We start from the raw sequence: 14,176 nt of genomic DNA on the forward strand, positions 1-14,176 counted from the left end.
GTTTTTCACATTAGGATCTAACATCACAATAGGCCTCTCTGTTTACGGTTTCATTCAGTTTAAAAATAGGCAGTAATCAAAATAATAAAATAGAATAGACGGAGTAAAAAAGTGCAGTTTGATTCAGTTTAAAAATAGGCAGTAATAAAAATAATAAAATAGAATACAGAGTAAAAAAGTGTGATAAAATTATTCAATAATAATATACAATAACATTTACAACAGAGCAGTGCATCGCTCATAACAATTAATAGAACAACAGAGCAGTGCATCGCTCTTAATACTTTGAGTTTCTTTACAAAGTTCAGTTCTAAATTACCTTATAGAACAGAGCTGTGCGTCGCTCTTAACTTAACAACAGAGCAGTGCATCACTCTTAACACTTTATAGAACAGAAGTAAGTACGTTTTTATTTATATAGCACCTTTTTCAACAATGTTGCAAAGTGCTTCACATAACACAGAATGGCACGGTGGTGTAGTGGTTAACACTGTCGCCTCACAGCTAGAAGGTCCAGGGTTCGATTCCCGCTTGGGGACCAGGTTTCCACGTTGCCAGGTACCCAGGTGCGGTATCTCCCGGGCCTTTCTGTGTGGAGTTTGCATGTTATCCCTGTGATCGCAAGGGTTTCCCCTCCCGATAAGATAAACCCAATGGAAAAACATGCACAACAGATCGCTAACGCTGTCGCGTCCCTGACGAAGATGGACAGGAGCACTTGGATTGGTCCCTGAGGCGCGGCCCCACGCCGCAGCCCCTATCTGCTCCCGGCTGCCCTTGGGGGGGAAGGACGACGGGATGGGTCAAGCGCATCGGCGACCCAAAAAACAATTGCATGTGTGTGTGCCGCCCATCACATGCGTGTGTCACTGCATGACGAATAAAGACTTCTTCAAAGTCCAGTTATTATTATTATTAATAGTGCATCACATAACACAAGAGTACAAAAACAGCTAAATGCAAGAGAATAAACACATTACAGGTATAGATGTTTTTCTTTTTTTATAAGCCTGCTAATCTAACAGAGGGTGAGGGAGTTCCAGAGGGGCGGGGCCCTAACAGCATTAACCCTTTCACTGCGACAATACAGAAGGTTAACGCAATCACCTTGGATTTGCAGAGGGAGCTGGGTATAAACAGGAGACCTTGGTTGGAGAATCTGAGTGGCTTAGAGGTGGAATAAGGTTGCAAGAATTCAGTGAAATACGAGGGGGCGAGATCATCACCTTGTATGTGATGAGAAGTATTTTGAAGTCAATCCTATACCTTACCAGTGAAGGGATGTGAGACTGGGTGTGATGTGGGATCTACGGCTGGTTCCAGTGAGCAGTGTTTTGTACGAGTTTATAGTATGAATATGATAGATCAATAGAAAAACAGATTACAATTAGTTGCCAACCACAAATGAAAATTACGACATGGAAATTCAATGTTACATTTTCCATATATTAATTTAATTATTGCCATATTAAAATGCTACATTTTGTTTTTTTACCCAGTACTTTCCTCACATGAAGGTGTGGTGGTGCAGACTAGAGCCTATTCCATGCCAACATAAATAGATATGTACAAATCTCATCCTGAAGGGTTTGTGGTTAAATCATATTCACAACTGAAGAGGCATATGGGTTATTGTCCCACCATGGCTAGACGATATCCGCATTTCGTTGAAAAACACAGAATCTTCCACAAACACCACAGGAGGCTTGTTACAATCATAAACACTTTATTCATCAAATACAGTGAATATACATGAATTTGTTGTGGTCACACTAAAAAACAACTTACAAAGTTCGACCGTTATTCCAACAGAGGCCTCGCACGGAATGTGTGGGTAGTTCTTTCTTCCAACATGGCCGCCTGTAACCATTGGTAACCGTTTTTTGAAAGAAAACACCCGCCTTCTGAGCAGTGGTAATGTACAGTAGGTAAAACACTAGAAAAGCATATTACTGTTCTACTGTGACTCGTCTAGAAGCTCATTTATTTCTCATGTATTGACACATAGCAACCGTTTCTTCCAATATGGAGGACAAATAGTCATTGTAAACATTCCGTGAAAGCCCTCTATTGTTGCTGGTCCACTGGTCCATGGCGTCGTCTACAACAGTAGTAATGTGATACTAATACTAATAGCAGTTAGTAATGCTAACTTCTAGTGAATAAAATAGTAGTGAAATTAAACTATTCCCCATTTCTCCGGGGACAAAACTGGAACCCTCTCGAGGGCCCCTGGTGGTCCCCGGACCCCCACTTTGAGAACCATTGGTCTACCGTACACAGAGATCAAATAAATATGAACAAAGGCAGAATAATCTAATTATTTGTCCCATAAAGGGACAGTTCATGTTTTTTTTAAGCAGCCTAGTCTTGATTTGTCATAAACCTGGGAGTCATGTCACTCCCTTTAACTGGAACCGCTGGTCTAAAAAGCACTTACTTTATTTTATTTGATTGGTAGGTCAATTGATTAAAAAGGAAAAAATTAATCTTTTTTCTTTAGAATTTTTATTGGGGGTCTAAAACCATTTCAATGTGAAGGACCCCGAGCTGATACACGATCAGCATGGACCCTGTGTGATGAGACGTTGTGCCAGGGAGCCCAATCTGAGATGATTCCAATTCAAGTCCAATTCAATAGCTGTGAAACCTATGATCAGAAAACCTCCCTCTTAGGTGCGGCCGGGTAGCGCAGCGGACTAAGCGTCTGTCTACCACCACACAGACAGTGGGATCGAATCCAGCTGTGGTGCCTCCGGCTTGGCCGACCGTCCATACTAACACAATTGGCAGTGTCAGCGGGTGGGAAACCCGGCGAGGGTGGGTCCTGGTCGTTGTAAACGGCGACTCCTACAGTTCGGTCGGGGAGCCTGCACAGCAAGGGAAGGATCTAGGAGAGGTAGTGTGACCTTCCACACGTTACACTCTCAGTGAGAGTCCGCGCTGCCAGGTGAAAAGAAGCGGTGGGCTGGCTACACATGTGTCGGAGGAAGCATGTGATAGTCTCAGCCCTCCCAGACCGACGGTAGGGGGTAGAGTGCGCAACGACCAGGAAGGGGATTGTGAATTAGCATAACGACTAACATTGGGATGGGAGAAAAACATGGAAAAAGAAGGGGGGAAAAGATAATTAAATTATTATTATTATTAGTCATGCCTCCGTGTGTGCGTGGGTTCTTCTACCTTCAGGTCACGTTCTGCTGTTGACCCGGAGCCTACTGTCAATCTTTCACTAGAACTCACTTTACACCAGTGGTTTGGTTTTCTGACACAATGGAAGCATAAAGATGAGCAGCAGAGCGGAAGCTGGAATGACATCACCTGACATCCCCTTTAGGAATTAGAACGTCAAAATCGATTATACTGAAATTCAAGACCTGTCAAGAAATTCAAGTCTATGCTTTTTTCTGTTTTTAAGAACATTATATGTGGAGGAAAATCGTTGATCTTTCGTTAAAAGACCCAAAATAGTACAGTGAAATATAGCACAATGCTGGCCCGCACGTTATCGATGCTGGCCCGCACGTTATCGATGCTGGCCCTCAGGTTATCGATGCTGGCCCTCAGGTTATCGATGCTGGCCCTCAGGTTATCGATGCTGGCCCTCAGGTTATCGATGCTGGCCCTCAGGTTATCGATGCTGGCCCTCAGGTTATCGATGCTGGCCCGCACGTTATCGATGCTGGCCCTCAGGTTATCGATGCTGGCCCTCAGGTTATCGATGCTGGCCCGCATGTTATCGATGCTGGCCCTCAGGTTATCGATGCTGGCCCGCACGTTATCGATGCTGGCCCTCAGATTATCGATGCTGGCCCTCAGGTTATCGATGCTGGCCCTCAGATTATCGATACTGGCCCTCGGATTATCGATACTGGCCCTCAGGTTATCGATGCTGGCCCGCACGTTATCGATGCTGGCCCTCAGATTATCGATGCTGGCCCGCATGTTATCGGACATACAATGATTAGTGATAGACCTGTTTTGAAATCAACATTGGCCGATAACTGTGCCCACATTAACCAATTAACATTAAAAGAATATTGGTTTACATGTAACCTGTATTATTTTCAACGGTCCTCTCCACACGCAAAAACAATTGTTTTTTTCTCTTAGTTATAACAAGATTGTGTAAGATGTGTTGTATTTTTGGGTGAAAGAAATCTTTGGCAAACTGGTTTAGGTGGAAACAGAGAGAGTTAACCGGTGTGGGGGAAGGCAAATTAATTGTTATTCAATATACAGCAAGTGTTGAAGTGTTAAGAACATGTGTGGAGGGGATCTTCAAAGTTTTCCAAACGGTTCAAAGGGACATGTTACCAGATGGCTCTGTGTAAACGGGCTCGATATCCTCCCCCTCTGCGGGGGGGGGCCCAGCGGTGAAGACTTTGTGCGAGGCCATGTGAGCGGTCAGCTCTTCCACCGAATCGAAGCGCTGCGTGCACTCGCCGCAGGGGTGCGGTTTCTCGGCGCTGTGGGTGCGCATGTGTCTCTTGAAGTTGGAGTTGTCGCTGAACCTCTTGCCGCAGATGCCGCAGCAGTACGGCTTCTCGCCCGTGTGGACGCGCATGTGCTTCTGGAAGCCGTCCAGCCGCGTCAGCCTCTTCCCGCAGATGTCGCACTTGTAGGACTTGATGTCGAGCTTGCCCAGCATGTGGGCCCTCATGTGCCGCACCCAGTGCCCCCGCTGGACGAAGTCGATGCCGCACGTGGAGCAGCCGTACGCCCTCCTCTCCCCCTCGGGGAGTGCCTCCTCGTGCCAACCTTCGACCAGGGAACAGTCCGGGGAGGTCAGCCGACCGTCCGACAGGCCGCAGTCCTCCCCGTCCGCCTCTCCCTGCACGTGTTCCGCCGAGGTGCCGGGTTGAGGGTCGCCTTCTTCTTTGATCTGGTAGAACGGGTACTCGTCCAGCCCGTGAAGGAGCTCCTCCTCTCCCTCCTCATCGTCCTCCTCCTCCCCTTCCTCCTCCACAGCCTGAAGCTCCTCCTCCTCCTCCTCCTCTTTGACCCGGGGGGGCTCCACGTCCAGGTGGGGGCTCCATTCCTGTGAGGTGGGGAGCACTGGAAAAACATAGAACATAACAAGCTCTTCATTACAGAGTATTTTTACATGGACGAGGAATTCATCCTCTGCACTTAACCCATCCTAATTATTTAGTTAGTAGTTATTTTGAAACGTCTGGTAACTTGTAGAAGACGACAGAAAGGCAGACTTTGGTCCAGAGGAAAGGTCAAACTAATTCCATCGTCATCATAGGATGTTCTCAAATCAATTAGTGTTTAATAATCATGATTTTCAATATCAATCAAAATAACCGTAATTATGATTTTTGCCATAATCAAGCAATCCTAGTGCCAGCCCAGTTGGTCTGTTTATACAACCTGCGGCCGCAGCATGAGTCACTGAGTGAGAACCTTGTTTTCAAATGCCAGGAAACTCAAAGACCTGCTCAAACTACTGCTCCACAGGAGACTAGTCCAGGAAACTCAAAGACCTGCTCAAACTACTGCTCCACAGGAGACTAGTCCAGGAAACTCAAAGACCTGCTCAAACTACTGCTCCACAGGAGACTAGTCCAGGAAACTCAAAGACCTGCTCCAAACTACTGCTCCACAGGAGACTAGTCCAGGAAACTCAAAGACCTGCTCCAAACTACTGCTCCACAGGAGACTAGTCCAGGAAACTCAAAGACCTGCTCCAAACTACTGCTCCACAGGAGACTAGTCCAGGAAACTCAAAGACCTGCTCCAAACTACTGCTCCACAGGAGACTAGTCCAGGAAACTCAAAGACCTGCTCAAACTACTGCTCCACAGGAGACTAGTCCAGGAAACTCAAAGACCTGCTCAAACTACTGCTCCACAGGAGACTAGTCCAGGAAACTCAAAGACCTGCTCAAACTACTGCTCCACAGGAGACTCGTCCAGGAAACTCAAAGACCTGCTCAAACTACTGCTCCACAGGAGACTAGTCCAGGAAACTCAAAGACCTGCTCCAAACTGCTGCTCCACAGGAGACTAGTCCAGGAAACTCAAAGACCTGCTCCAAACTACTGCTCCACAGGAGACTAGTCCAGGAAACTCAAAGACCTGCTCCAAACTACTGCTCCACAGGAGACTAGTCCAGGAACCAAGGGGTTCGGGGCAAAATAATTACACCAAATGTAGCAGGGTCTGTAACATTATGTAACAAGTAGGAAATAGCATAGACCTGTTCGCCGACGACGTCATGACAAATATGCGCACAGAAAAAAACGTAATCCTGGTCAGAACAACGGGACAGACTACAATATATTTGCATTTGTTAGCCATGCTAGCGATCTAAACAATCAATCCATGCCAAAGCTAGATGTGTAAAAGGTGAAAGACTCACACTCACAGCCATGCTGATTTGGCTAAATGACATCCAGCCGTTTTTGTTTGAAACAACTATTAGTCAGGGGAGTGCCATGGTTTCTCCAGAGCCCCATTTGTACTTATTTTGGTGCAGCAGCTCGCGCAGGTAGGGGGCAACTTAGTCACGTGACTCAGTTGGTGTTGCTGTATTACAAACGCTGTATGTTTGTAAACAGCGAACAGGTCTATAACACTGTCTTATGTCTAGGTGTTTGTTAATGATATGTAGGCTAAGGCCTACTTAAAATGTTGAGAACAGTAACTACATCTACCGTAGTTGCTGTACCCGAATAGATTTGTTTGAATCTTTTACGTATGAAAAGTGTTGTTAAATGTTTTACCTTCCTGTTTAGGCTTGTAGAATAAACTTCACAGTGAAATTAATTGAGTGTAAACCTTTTGTTATAATTGACTCTCAGTCTACGTAGCTGTTTTCCCTCCTAACACAGAAGCAGCAGCTATGAGGAGAGTTCTGCAACGACACTCAAACATTTTCAAAGTTGTACAGACTGTACGAATATAGGCTACATTTCCTGGTATCCCGTTTCCACTTTATCCAATCAGGAGAGAGAACCCTAGTTATATTTATGTATTTCAAGTAAATCTTGCCAGGTAAAATTTGCTTACTCCACTGGCAGATTAGTTTACTTGTTTCAAACTCATATTTGCTTAAAACGATTTGCTTCTTATTTTTGCAGTGTGGAGTTCGCTCTCCTGATTGGATAAAGTGGAAACGGGATACCAGGAAATGTATTTTCCGTTTACTGCAGGGTGGAGGGACTGGAAGACCCATGTTACTGACCAAACACTCAGTGATGGCTGTTAGAATGTAGAGATATTATTTTAACATGTAGACAACTTATTTTAACAACAAAAAACACAACAACAAAGCACCTTTAACTACCTACCTCAAATTATAGTCGACCCATATAACTGTAACTGTATGATATAATTAGTGCTGTCAGGCGATTAAAAAAATTAATCTAATTAATTACAGGATTTGTAATTAATTTATCTAATTAATCACATTTTAATCGCATACCCATTTTATGCCTGATATTCTATATTCTATAATCATATTTCAAATTGCATGTGTCCGGATGGCAGAATTCAGTACTGTATCTACAAAACCTTCCGTTTAATCATCTTCCATCTATTAATTTGCTTAGATTTTTCAGGTCTGGTCAATTTGAGCATAGTGTTATTCACAGTCAAAGATTTAAAAAAAAAAAATGATATTCTCATTTGGTTCATTACAATTTACTCAAGCCTAGTAACAGACACAGTATTTCTGACACTGGGAATACATTCCCTGAGATCCATCGATGTCCCTAGAATCAGATACCAAGAACATGCAAATGGACCATATAAGAAAAAAAGTCTGTAAATGTGTATTATACGTTCTTATGGAATGAATGAGATAAAAATAAGTTTTTAAATATATATATATATATTTATTTTTGTAATACATTTTTAGTTAATTTTCATAACGCGATAATTTGCTGTGTAATTAATTAATCTAATTAACGTGATAAACTGACAGCCCTAGATATAATGTACATTAGTGCTGTATATATACATTTATATATTTACCGCATATATATACATATCTTTCTGAATATAATACTTTGCATATAACCAATAAGCCTGTATGATAGCATGTACAATAATGCTGTATATTACTGTATACAGTACATAGTTATCAACATTTGTTTGTACATACCTGCCTGCATATAACCCTTGTTACATGTAGATACTAACTATCTGTGTATATCCCTTACCTACTCTTACTACCTAGGCCTCTCCTCTGTCCTGATTCTCCTAGATCTATCTGCAGCCTTCGACACAGTCAACCATCAGATCCTCCTCGCGGCCCTCGCAGGAATGGGAGTGGCTGGATCTGCGCTGACATGGCTGACATCATACCTCAATGACCGCTCCTACCAAGTGTCATGGAGAGGGACTCTGTCGGCCACCCGCCCCCTGAGGACGGGTGTCCCCCAGGGCTCGGTCCTAGGACCCCTTCTCTTTTCCCTCTACACTAAATCACTGGGTAACATTATCACGTCTCATGGCTTCACATATCATTGTTATGCCGATGATACTCAACTCTTCCTCTCCTTCCCTCCCTCCCTCAGATATCCACGTCTCTGAGCAGATCTCGGCCTGTCTGTCCGACATCTCCGCCTGGATGACGACCAACCACCTGAAACTGAACCTAAGCAAAACAGAATTGCTCCAGCTGCCGGCCAAATCCTCCCCCCTGACCGACCTCTCCATCACAGTCGAGAATGCAGCTGTGACCGCGTCCCCGACCGCCAAGAACCTTGGTGTTGTCCTCGACGACCAGTTGAACTTCTCTGCTCACATCGCAGCGACAACCAGAACCTGCAGATTCCTCCTGAGCAACGTCAGAAGGATCCGCCCCTTCCTGACAAACGAAGCCACCCAACTCCTCGTCCAATCAACAGTCATCTCCCGCCTTGACTACTGCAACGCACTGCTAGCTGGCCTCCCGGCCACTGCCACCAAGCCTCTTCAACTCATTCAAAACGCAGCGGCCCGCCTGATCTCAAACCTACCGAAGTCGGCCCATGTCACCCCACTTCTTAGGGACCTGCACTGGCTCCCCATTGCTGCACGTATCCGCTTCAAGGCCCTCGACCTAGCATACCGTGCGGCAAAGGGAACCGCTCCCGCCTACCTCCGGTCAATGGTCTCTAACTACACACCCTCAAGACCCCTACGCTCTGCATCTTCTGGCCGCCTCAGACCTACTCCTATCCAAGCTCCGGGAGGGTCATCAAAGAGAAGCCGCCTATTCACAGTCCTTGCCCCACAATGGTGGAATTAACTACCCCACCCCAGTTAGGACAGCCGAATCCCGTCCAATCTTTCGCCGTCGACTCAAGACGCACTTCTTCAACCATTATCTGAAATAATAATAAAAAATCAATAAAAATAAAAAATCTAACCCTAACTAACCTTACTGTCATGCACTTGTCCTAATAAACTAACCTACACTGTAACACGCAACACTTTGATGAATATTGTTACTCAGCTGATAGTTGTACCCTTCCTGATGACCTGTCGTACAGAACTTGTAAGTCGCTTTGGATAAAAGTGTCAGCTAAATTACTAAATGTAAATGTACTACACATACAGCTGGCCAGTGTCTTTATACCTGTATCACTGTGCATAATACTATACCACTGTACATACTTACTTACTTACGCCTTTTACCCGGTTTGGGGCATAGGCCGTCAACAAGGGTTCTCCAAGCATCCCGATCCTGAGCCAACCTCTCAAGCTGGCCCCAGGTGTGTCCCATCTTCTTGTACATACATCTGATACTATTACTCAGTAGTTTATCACCCGACTGTACATTGTATATTACTACTGCACTTTACTGTTACATTTGCACTCTGGTTAATGCAAACTTATTTTCGTTGTACTGTATAATGCCAATACATTTGAATCGAATGTATTTACCTTTTAATCTAATCTACGCTTGTAATGAAAACGTCTCCCCGTGGGATACACAAGCATGCGTGTGTCATGTTGTCATTCACACGCACGAATAATCAGTCAACCCCGAGGAACCCAAGGAAGCATTACTAGGACAGGACTGCTACTGTTCCTAACTTATGCAAATGACATGTCGTCAGCTTGTGACTGCAACTTGTTCCTGTTCGCGGACGACTCAGCCCTGCTGGTCTGTCTCTGACAAGAACAAGTTACAGGTTGAAAAAAACCTCAGCTCTGAACTAGGCAAAATCTGTACCTGGCTCGCTGATAACAAACTAGTATCATTACACCTGGGTAAAACAGAGTCCATTCTCTTCGGTTCAAATAACAAACTCAGCAAGACAGACGGCTTCTCAGTTACAGTGGGTGACAATATTGTCACAAGGAAAGATGAAATTACATACCTAGGTTCCATCCTAGAGGCAAATCTTTCCTGTGTGACAAAATGGCATCCAATGTAATAAAAAAAAATTAAAAATCAATCAACGAACTAGATTCTTGTACCGGATCTCCTCTCTGGTAAACAAGAATACCCTGAAGACTCTGACAGGAGGACTCATTCAAGGGTACTACGACTATGCTTGCACATCATGGTACCAAAGCACCTCAAAGGCGCTAAAAACAAAATTACAAACATCACAAAACAAACTGGTCAGACTACTGCTTGACCTTACTCCTAGAACCCACCTCACCCCTGCCCACTTTGACAACCTAGGATGGCTTAGAGTAGACGACAGAGTACAGCAACTTGCAATGGGCCTGGTCTACAAGATACACTACACCACTAAGGTACCCATGTACATGTCAAAATACTTCCCAAAGGTCAGTGAATACCACAACCACAACACCAGAGGGAGCTCCACAAATCATGTTAAACCCAGATTCGGCTCAAACAAGGGACTAAACACTTTTCGCAATTATGCCACAACAATGTGGAACGCCCTACCCACAGCTGTAAAGTAATGTGAATCACTACCCACCTTCAAAACCGCTCTCAAAGAGCACCTACGGGAGGCTGCAATTAGAAACTGGCCCTTGTAAATGTCCTAACGCAACCCGCTCAAATGTACAATAAATGTCCTATTAAACCCGATAATACACAAGACCCTCTTCTTGGGACCAAGTAAGGTTTCGTCAATAATCGAATGTACAGTTACCCCCCCCCCCCCCCCCCCTCCCCTCCAACCTCCTCCAATGTAGCTTCTTCGTCAAATGTATGTACTCTTTTTTAGACTCTTTTGTATCACAAACAGTACTGTATTTGAAAAATCTGGTATGTCATAAATGTATAGATGTAGCAGTACTGTCTACCTGTATGTCATGTATGTCATAATATGTTATGATGAATTGAAAATAGGGGATCCTGGTGTAAACAAGACAAACGTCTTTCTCTGGTCTGCATCCCCTTAACAATTGTGTGTATTGAGCCGTACTGTATTGTACCCATTCTGCAATCTGTTAATACAATGCTCAATCAATTTCAATCAATCAACCCTGTTGCCCCTGACATGCGCACTGGGGCACCGCCGCCTGGGGAAATAGTCCTAAGGGGGAAACAAAAAAACACAGCTAGCGCTAGCTAAATGTCCTCGAAGAAACGTGTAGCATAAGATTACAAAAGGATAAACGTATGAATTTACACACCGGCTATATTGTCTAACTTTATCTCAGGTTTCCGAGACATGGCCAACAGTCTGCGCTGTCGGGCAATCTCCAGCGTTGACCGGCACAGTTCCTCTTCATATTCCACTATTGTCCTCCCAAAGACCTCAAATATCTCCTCGGCGGCCGAGGTTAGTCGCTCTTTAATCAGCTCTCTCAACATTTCTATTTTAGACATTTCCTAGACGATGAAATCCCACCGTTATTTAAACGGCACGGTTCACGATGTTTGTTTCGCTTGTTCGATTACTTCCGGATCAACAACGCGTCGTCGACTCGTCGGGAGCATAGATATCTATGGTCGGGAGCAGCGCGTTAAAGGACAGTCAGAAATATTTTTGTCGCCACCTGCTGGAGTGGAGTCTGCCGGTACCTGTATTATGATCTCTAGGAGGCTAGAGATCCTAATGTAATGCTGTCGTGTTGCATCATTACATACATTGATACTATATCAATTAATCAAACTTTATTTGTTTAGCACATTCCATACAGTAATTGCAAATAATTGTGCTTCAGACAAGAAACAAACACATAATAATAATAGTAATAATAAAATGAATAAAAGCAATGCTAAAAAGGTGAGTCTTAAGATTTATTTTCAAAATGTCCAGATTCAGAAACCCGTAGATCATCCGACAGGCTCTTCCAAAGACTAGGACTATAATAGCTAAAAAGCTGCCTCTCCATGCCTTTTGTTCTAGCCAGGCCACAGGCCCCCATTTGATAAGATGTAGTTATTCCATGTCTATACTGTAGGTGGGCAGAAAACAGTTAAGAGAGTGACCAACCCTATGACTTGTGTCTATATTCTCTAACTTCTAGTGAATCTAAACCATTTTTCTGGGGGTCCCGTTGAGGTAGATTGTCCCTGACAGTGAGTTCCACTAGTGTCAACAACCAACAAGCAAATACCAACTGATTCAATATTTTATTTACAAATAAAAAATATAATATTTGGACTATCACTGATAGTCCACAGACATGGTATATATTTTTATTGTAACAGACTTCCGTGGGTATGCATGCACATATTCCAGAGTGTGTTCTTTGGTATGTGGATATAGTGTAGATTCTAGGGGTGTAAACCACAGCCATGGGAAACTGACAATTTTTAGCAGCCATTTACCCAGTTGCTGTACTCCATGTACCAGTGTTGTAGTACTGGAATCCAAGTCCTGGACTGATTTTCAGGACTCGTGACTCGACTTGGACTTGAGCACTGATGACTCGGACTTGGACTCGACCATTGACTGCATTCGGACTCGGAAGGTGCAGATGAGGACTTGTTAATTGATTAATACAGTTATTTATTTTCATTCTTTTTGTAATAGGCCCTATTCATTTGGCATAAGATATTGATGGTTAGTGTATTAGTTTGGCTATTGTGTCACAAAGTAAATAAACTATCTTTGAAATGGTGACCGCTGTGTTATTTATGTTTAATGTAGACCTATTTTTATTTATATTGTATGTCAGCTTTTTGACTGCCAGAGTGGAGCGGACTCAACCTTGTCGACTTGGGCTCTTCTTTGGTGACTCAGATTTGGACTTGGACTCGAACACTGGGGACTCGAGACTCGACTCGGACTTGAGATTTAGTGACTCGACTACAACACTGCACTGTACACATGATCTCTTACAATGGTCTTGTTGTTGATGGCAGTGACCCCCCCCCCATACACACACACTGACTTATTTCTTAATCGTTTTATTTCTTAATCGTTTGTGTATTTGTTTTGTATGTTATTTTATCTAATTATTTATTTTATTTGCACGTCTGTCAGTTTGAATGTTTATTGTGAAACATTTGGAAAAATTGGAAATAAATCATTATTTAAAAAAGAATAATAATAATTCTGTGGCAAGCCGCCACTTGTAGTGGGTCGTTCCCATTGACTGTGTGTCGACGGGTGGATGTTTGGATTAAAAGATGGCTTGGAAGTCACGCTGTGTGAAAAGCTGCTACAAGAACCTCTCACCACCATCACCTCGCTCCACCCTTCTTTTTCTTCATCCCTTCCTCCATTTTGTAGTTTTAGTGATTCCTCAATACATGTTGATGTTAAGTGATTCTCCCAAAGATGGTGACCGGTGTCCGTAACGACCATCTTAACTTCAGAAGGAAGGGTTGCCACGTATACCAGCGGTCTATGCTCTGCTTGGTGCCAGTTCTAAAGTTTCAAGTTTCAAGTTTTGTTTTTATTGGTCACATATAAGGTACATTACAGTGAAATACTTGGTTCTATATGAGCTTATATTGTGCTTCAGTAAAAAAGAATAAAGACCAAACACAAAATATACAAAATGCAAAAATGAGGTAGAGGTAGTGCAAATATCTTTGTAATAAATATATCAAATATAGTGTAGTGTTAAAATGTGTTTAAAGTGTCTAGAGTGAATGTTAAAGGTGAATGTTTAAAGTGAGTGTGTGCACGTGGATGTGTGTGCAATGAATGTAGAATGGATAGGTTAGTGTCGCATAGAGTGATAGAGTCCACATTGAGCATCATGACGGCCTGGGATAGAAGCTCCTTTTGAGTCTCTCCCAGATAGCAAAAAATGAGTGAATCAACGTTGAAATAGGGTTCAGCAGA

The 14,176-nt window shown here is 43.5% G+C and overlaps 1 protein-coding gene across 1 annotated transcript; it reads right to left on the bottom strand.

Moving 5' to 3' along the window:
* Positions 1-3,787: 3,787 nt before the first annotated feature.
* LOC311227757 (uncharacterized protein) lies at positions 3,788-11,787 on the bottom strand. The gene is made up of 2 exons (XM_084313541.1): positions 11,565-11,787; positions 3,788-5,058 (listed from the first exon to the last, which is right to left on the bottom strand). Exons 1-2 carry the CDS (start codon positions 11,758-11,760, stop codon positions 4,301-4,303), a joined length of 954 nt encoding a protein of 317 aa, XP_084169667.1. The 5' UTR covers positions 11,761-11,787; the 3' UTR covers positions 3,788-4,300.
* Positions 11,788-14,176: the final 2,389 nt, after the last annotated feature.

Source organism: Notolepis coatsorum (genome assembly GCF_963971535.1).
Source record: "Notolepis coatsorum genome assembly, chromosome: 4".
In the NCBI taxonomy this organism is placed as follows: Eukaryota; Metazoa; Chordata; class Actinopteri; order Aulopiformes; family Paralepididae; genus Notolepis; species Notolepis coatsorum.

What these genes read in the sequence shown, in the direction of transcription:
- LOC311227757 (XM_084313541.1), bottom strand. Translation starts at nt 11,760, where the DNA reads ATGTCTAAAATAGAAATGTTGAGAGAGCTGATTAAAGAGCGACTAACC. An exon ending in AAAGTTAGACAATATAGCCG is followed by an intron (nt 5,059 to 11,564) that starts GTGTGTAAATTC and finishes ATGTTTTTCCAG; the next exon opens with TGCTCCCCACCTCACAGGAA.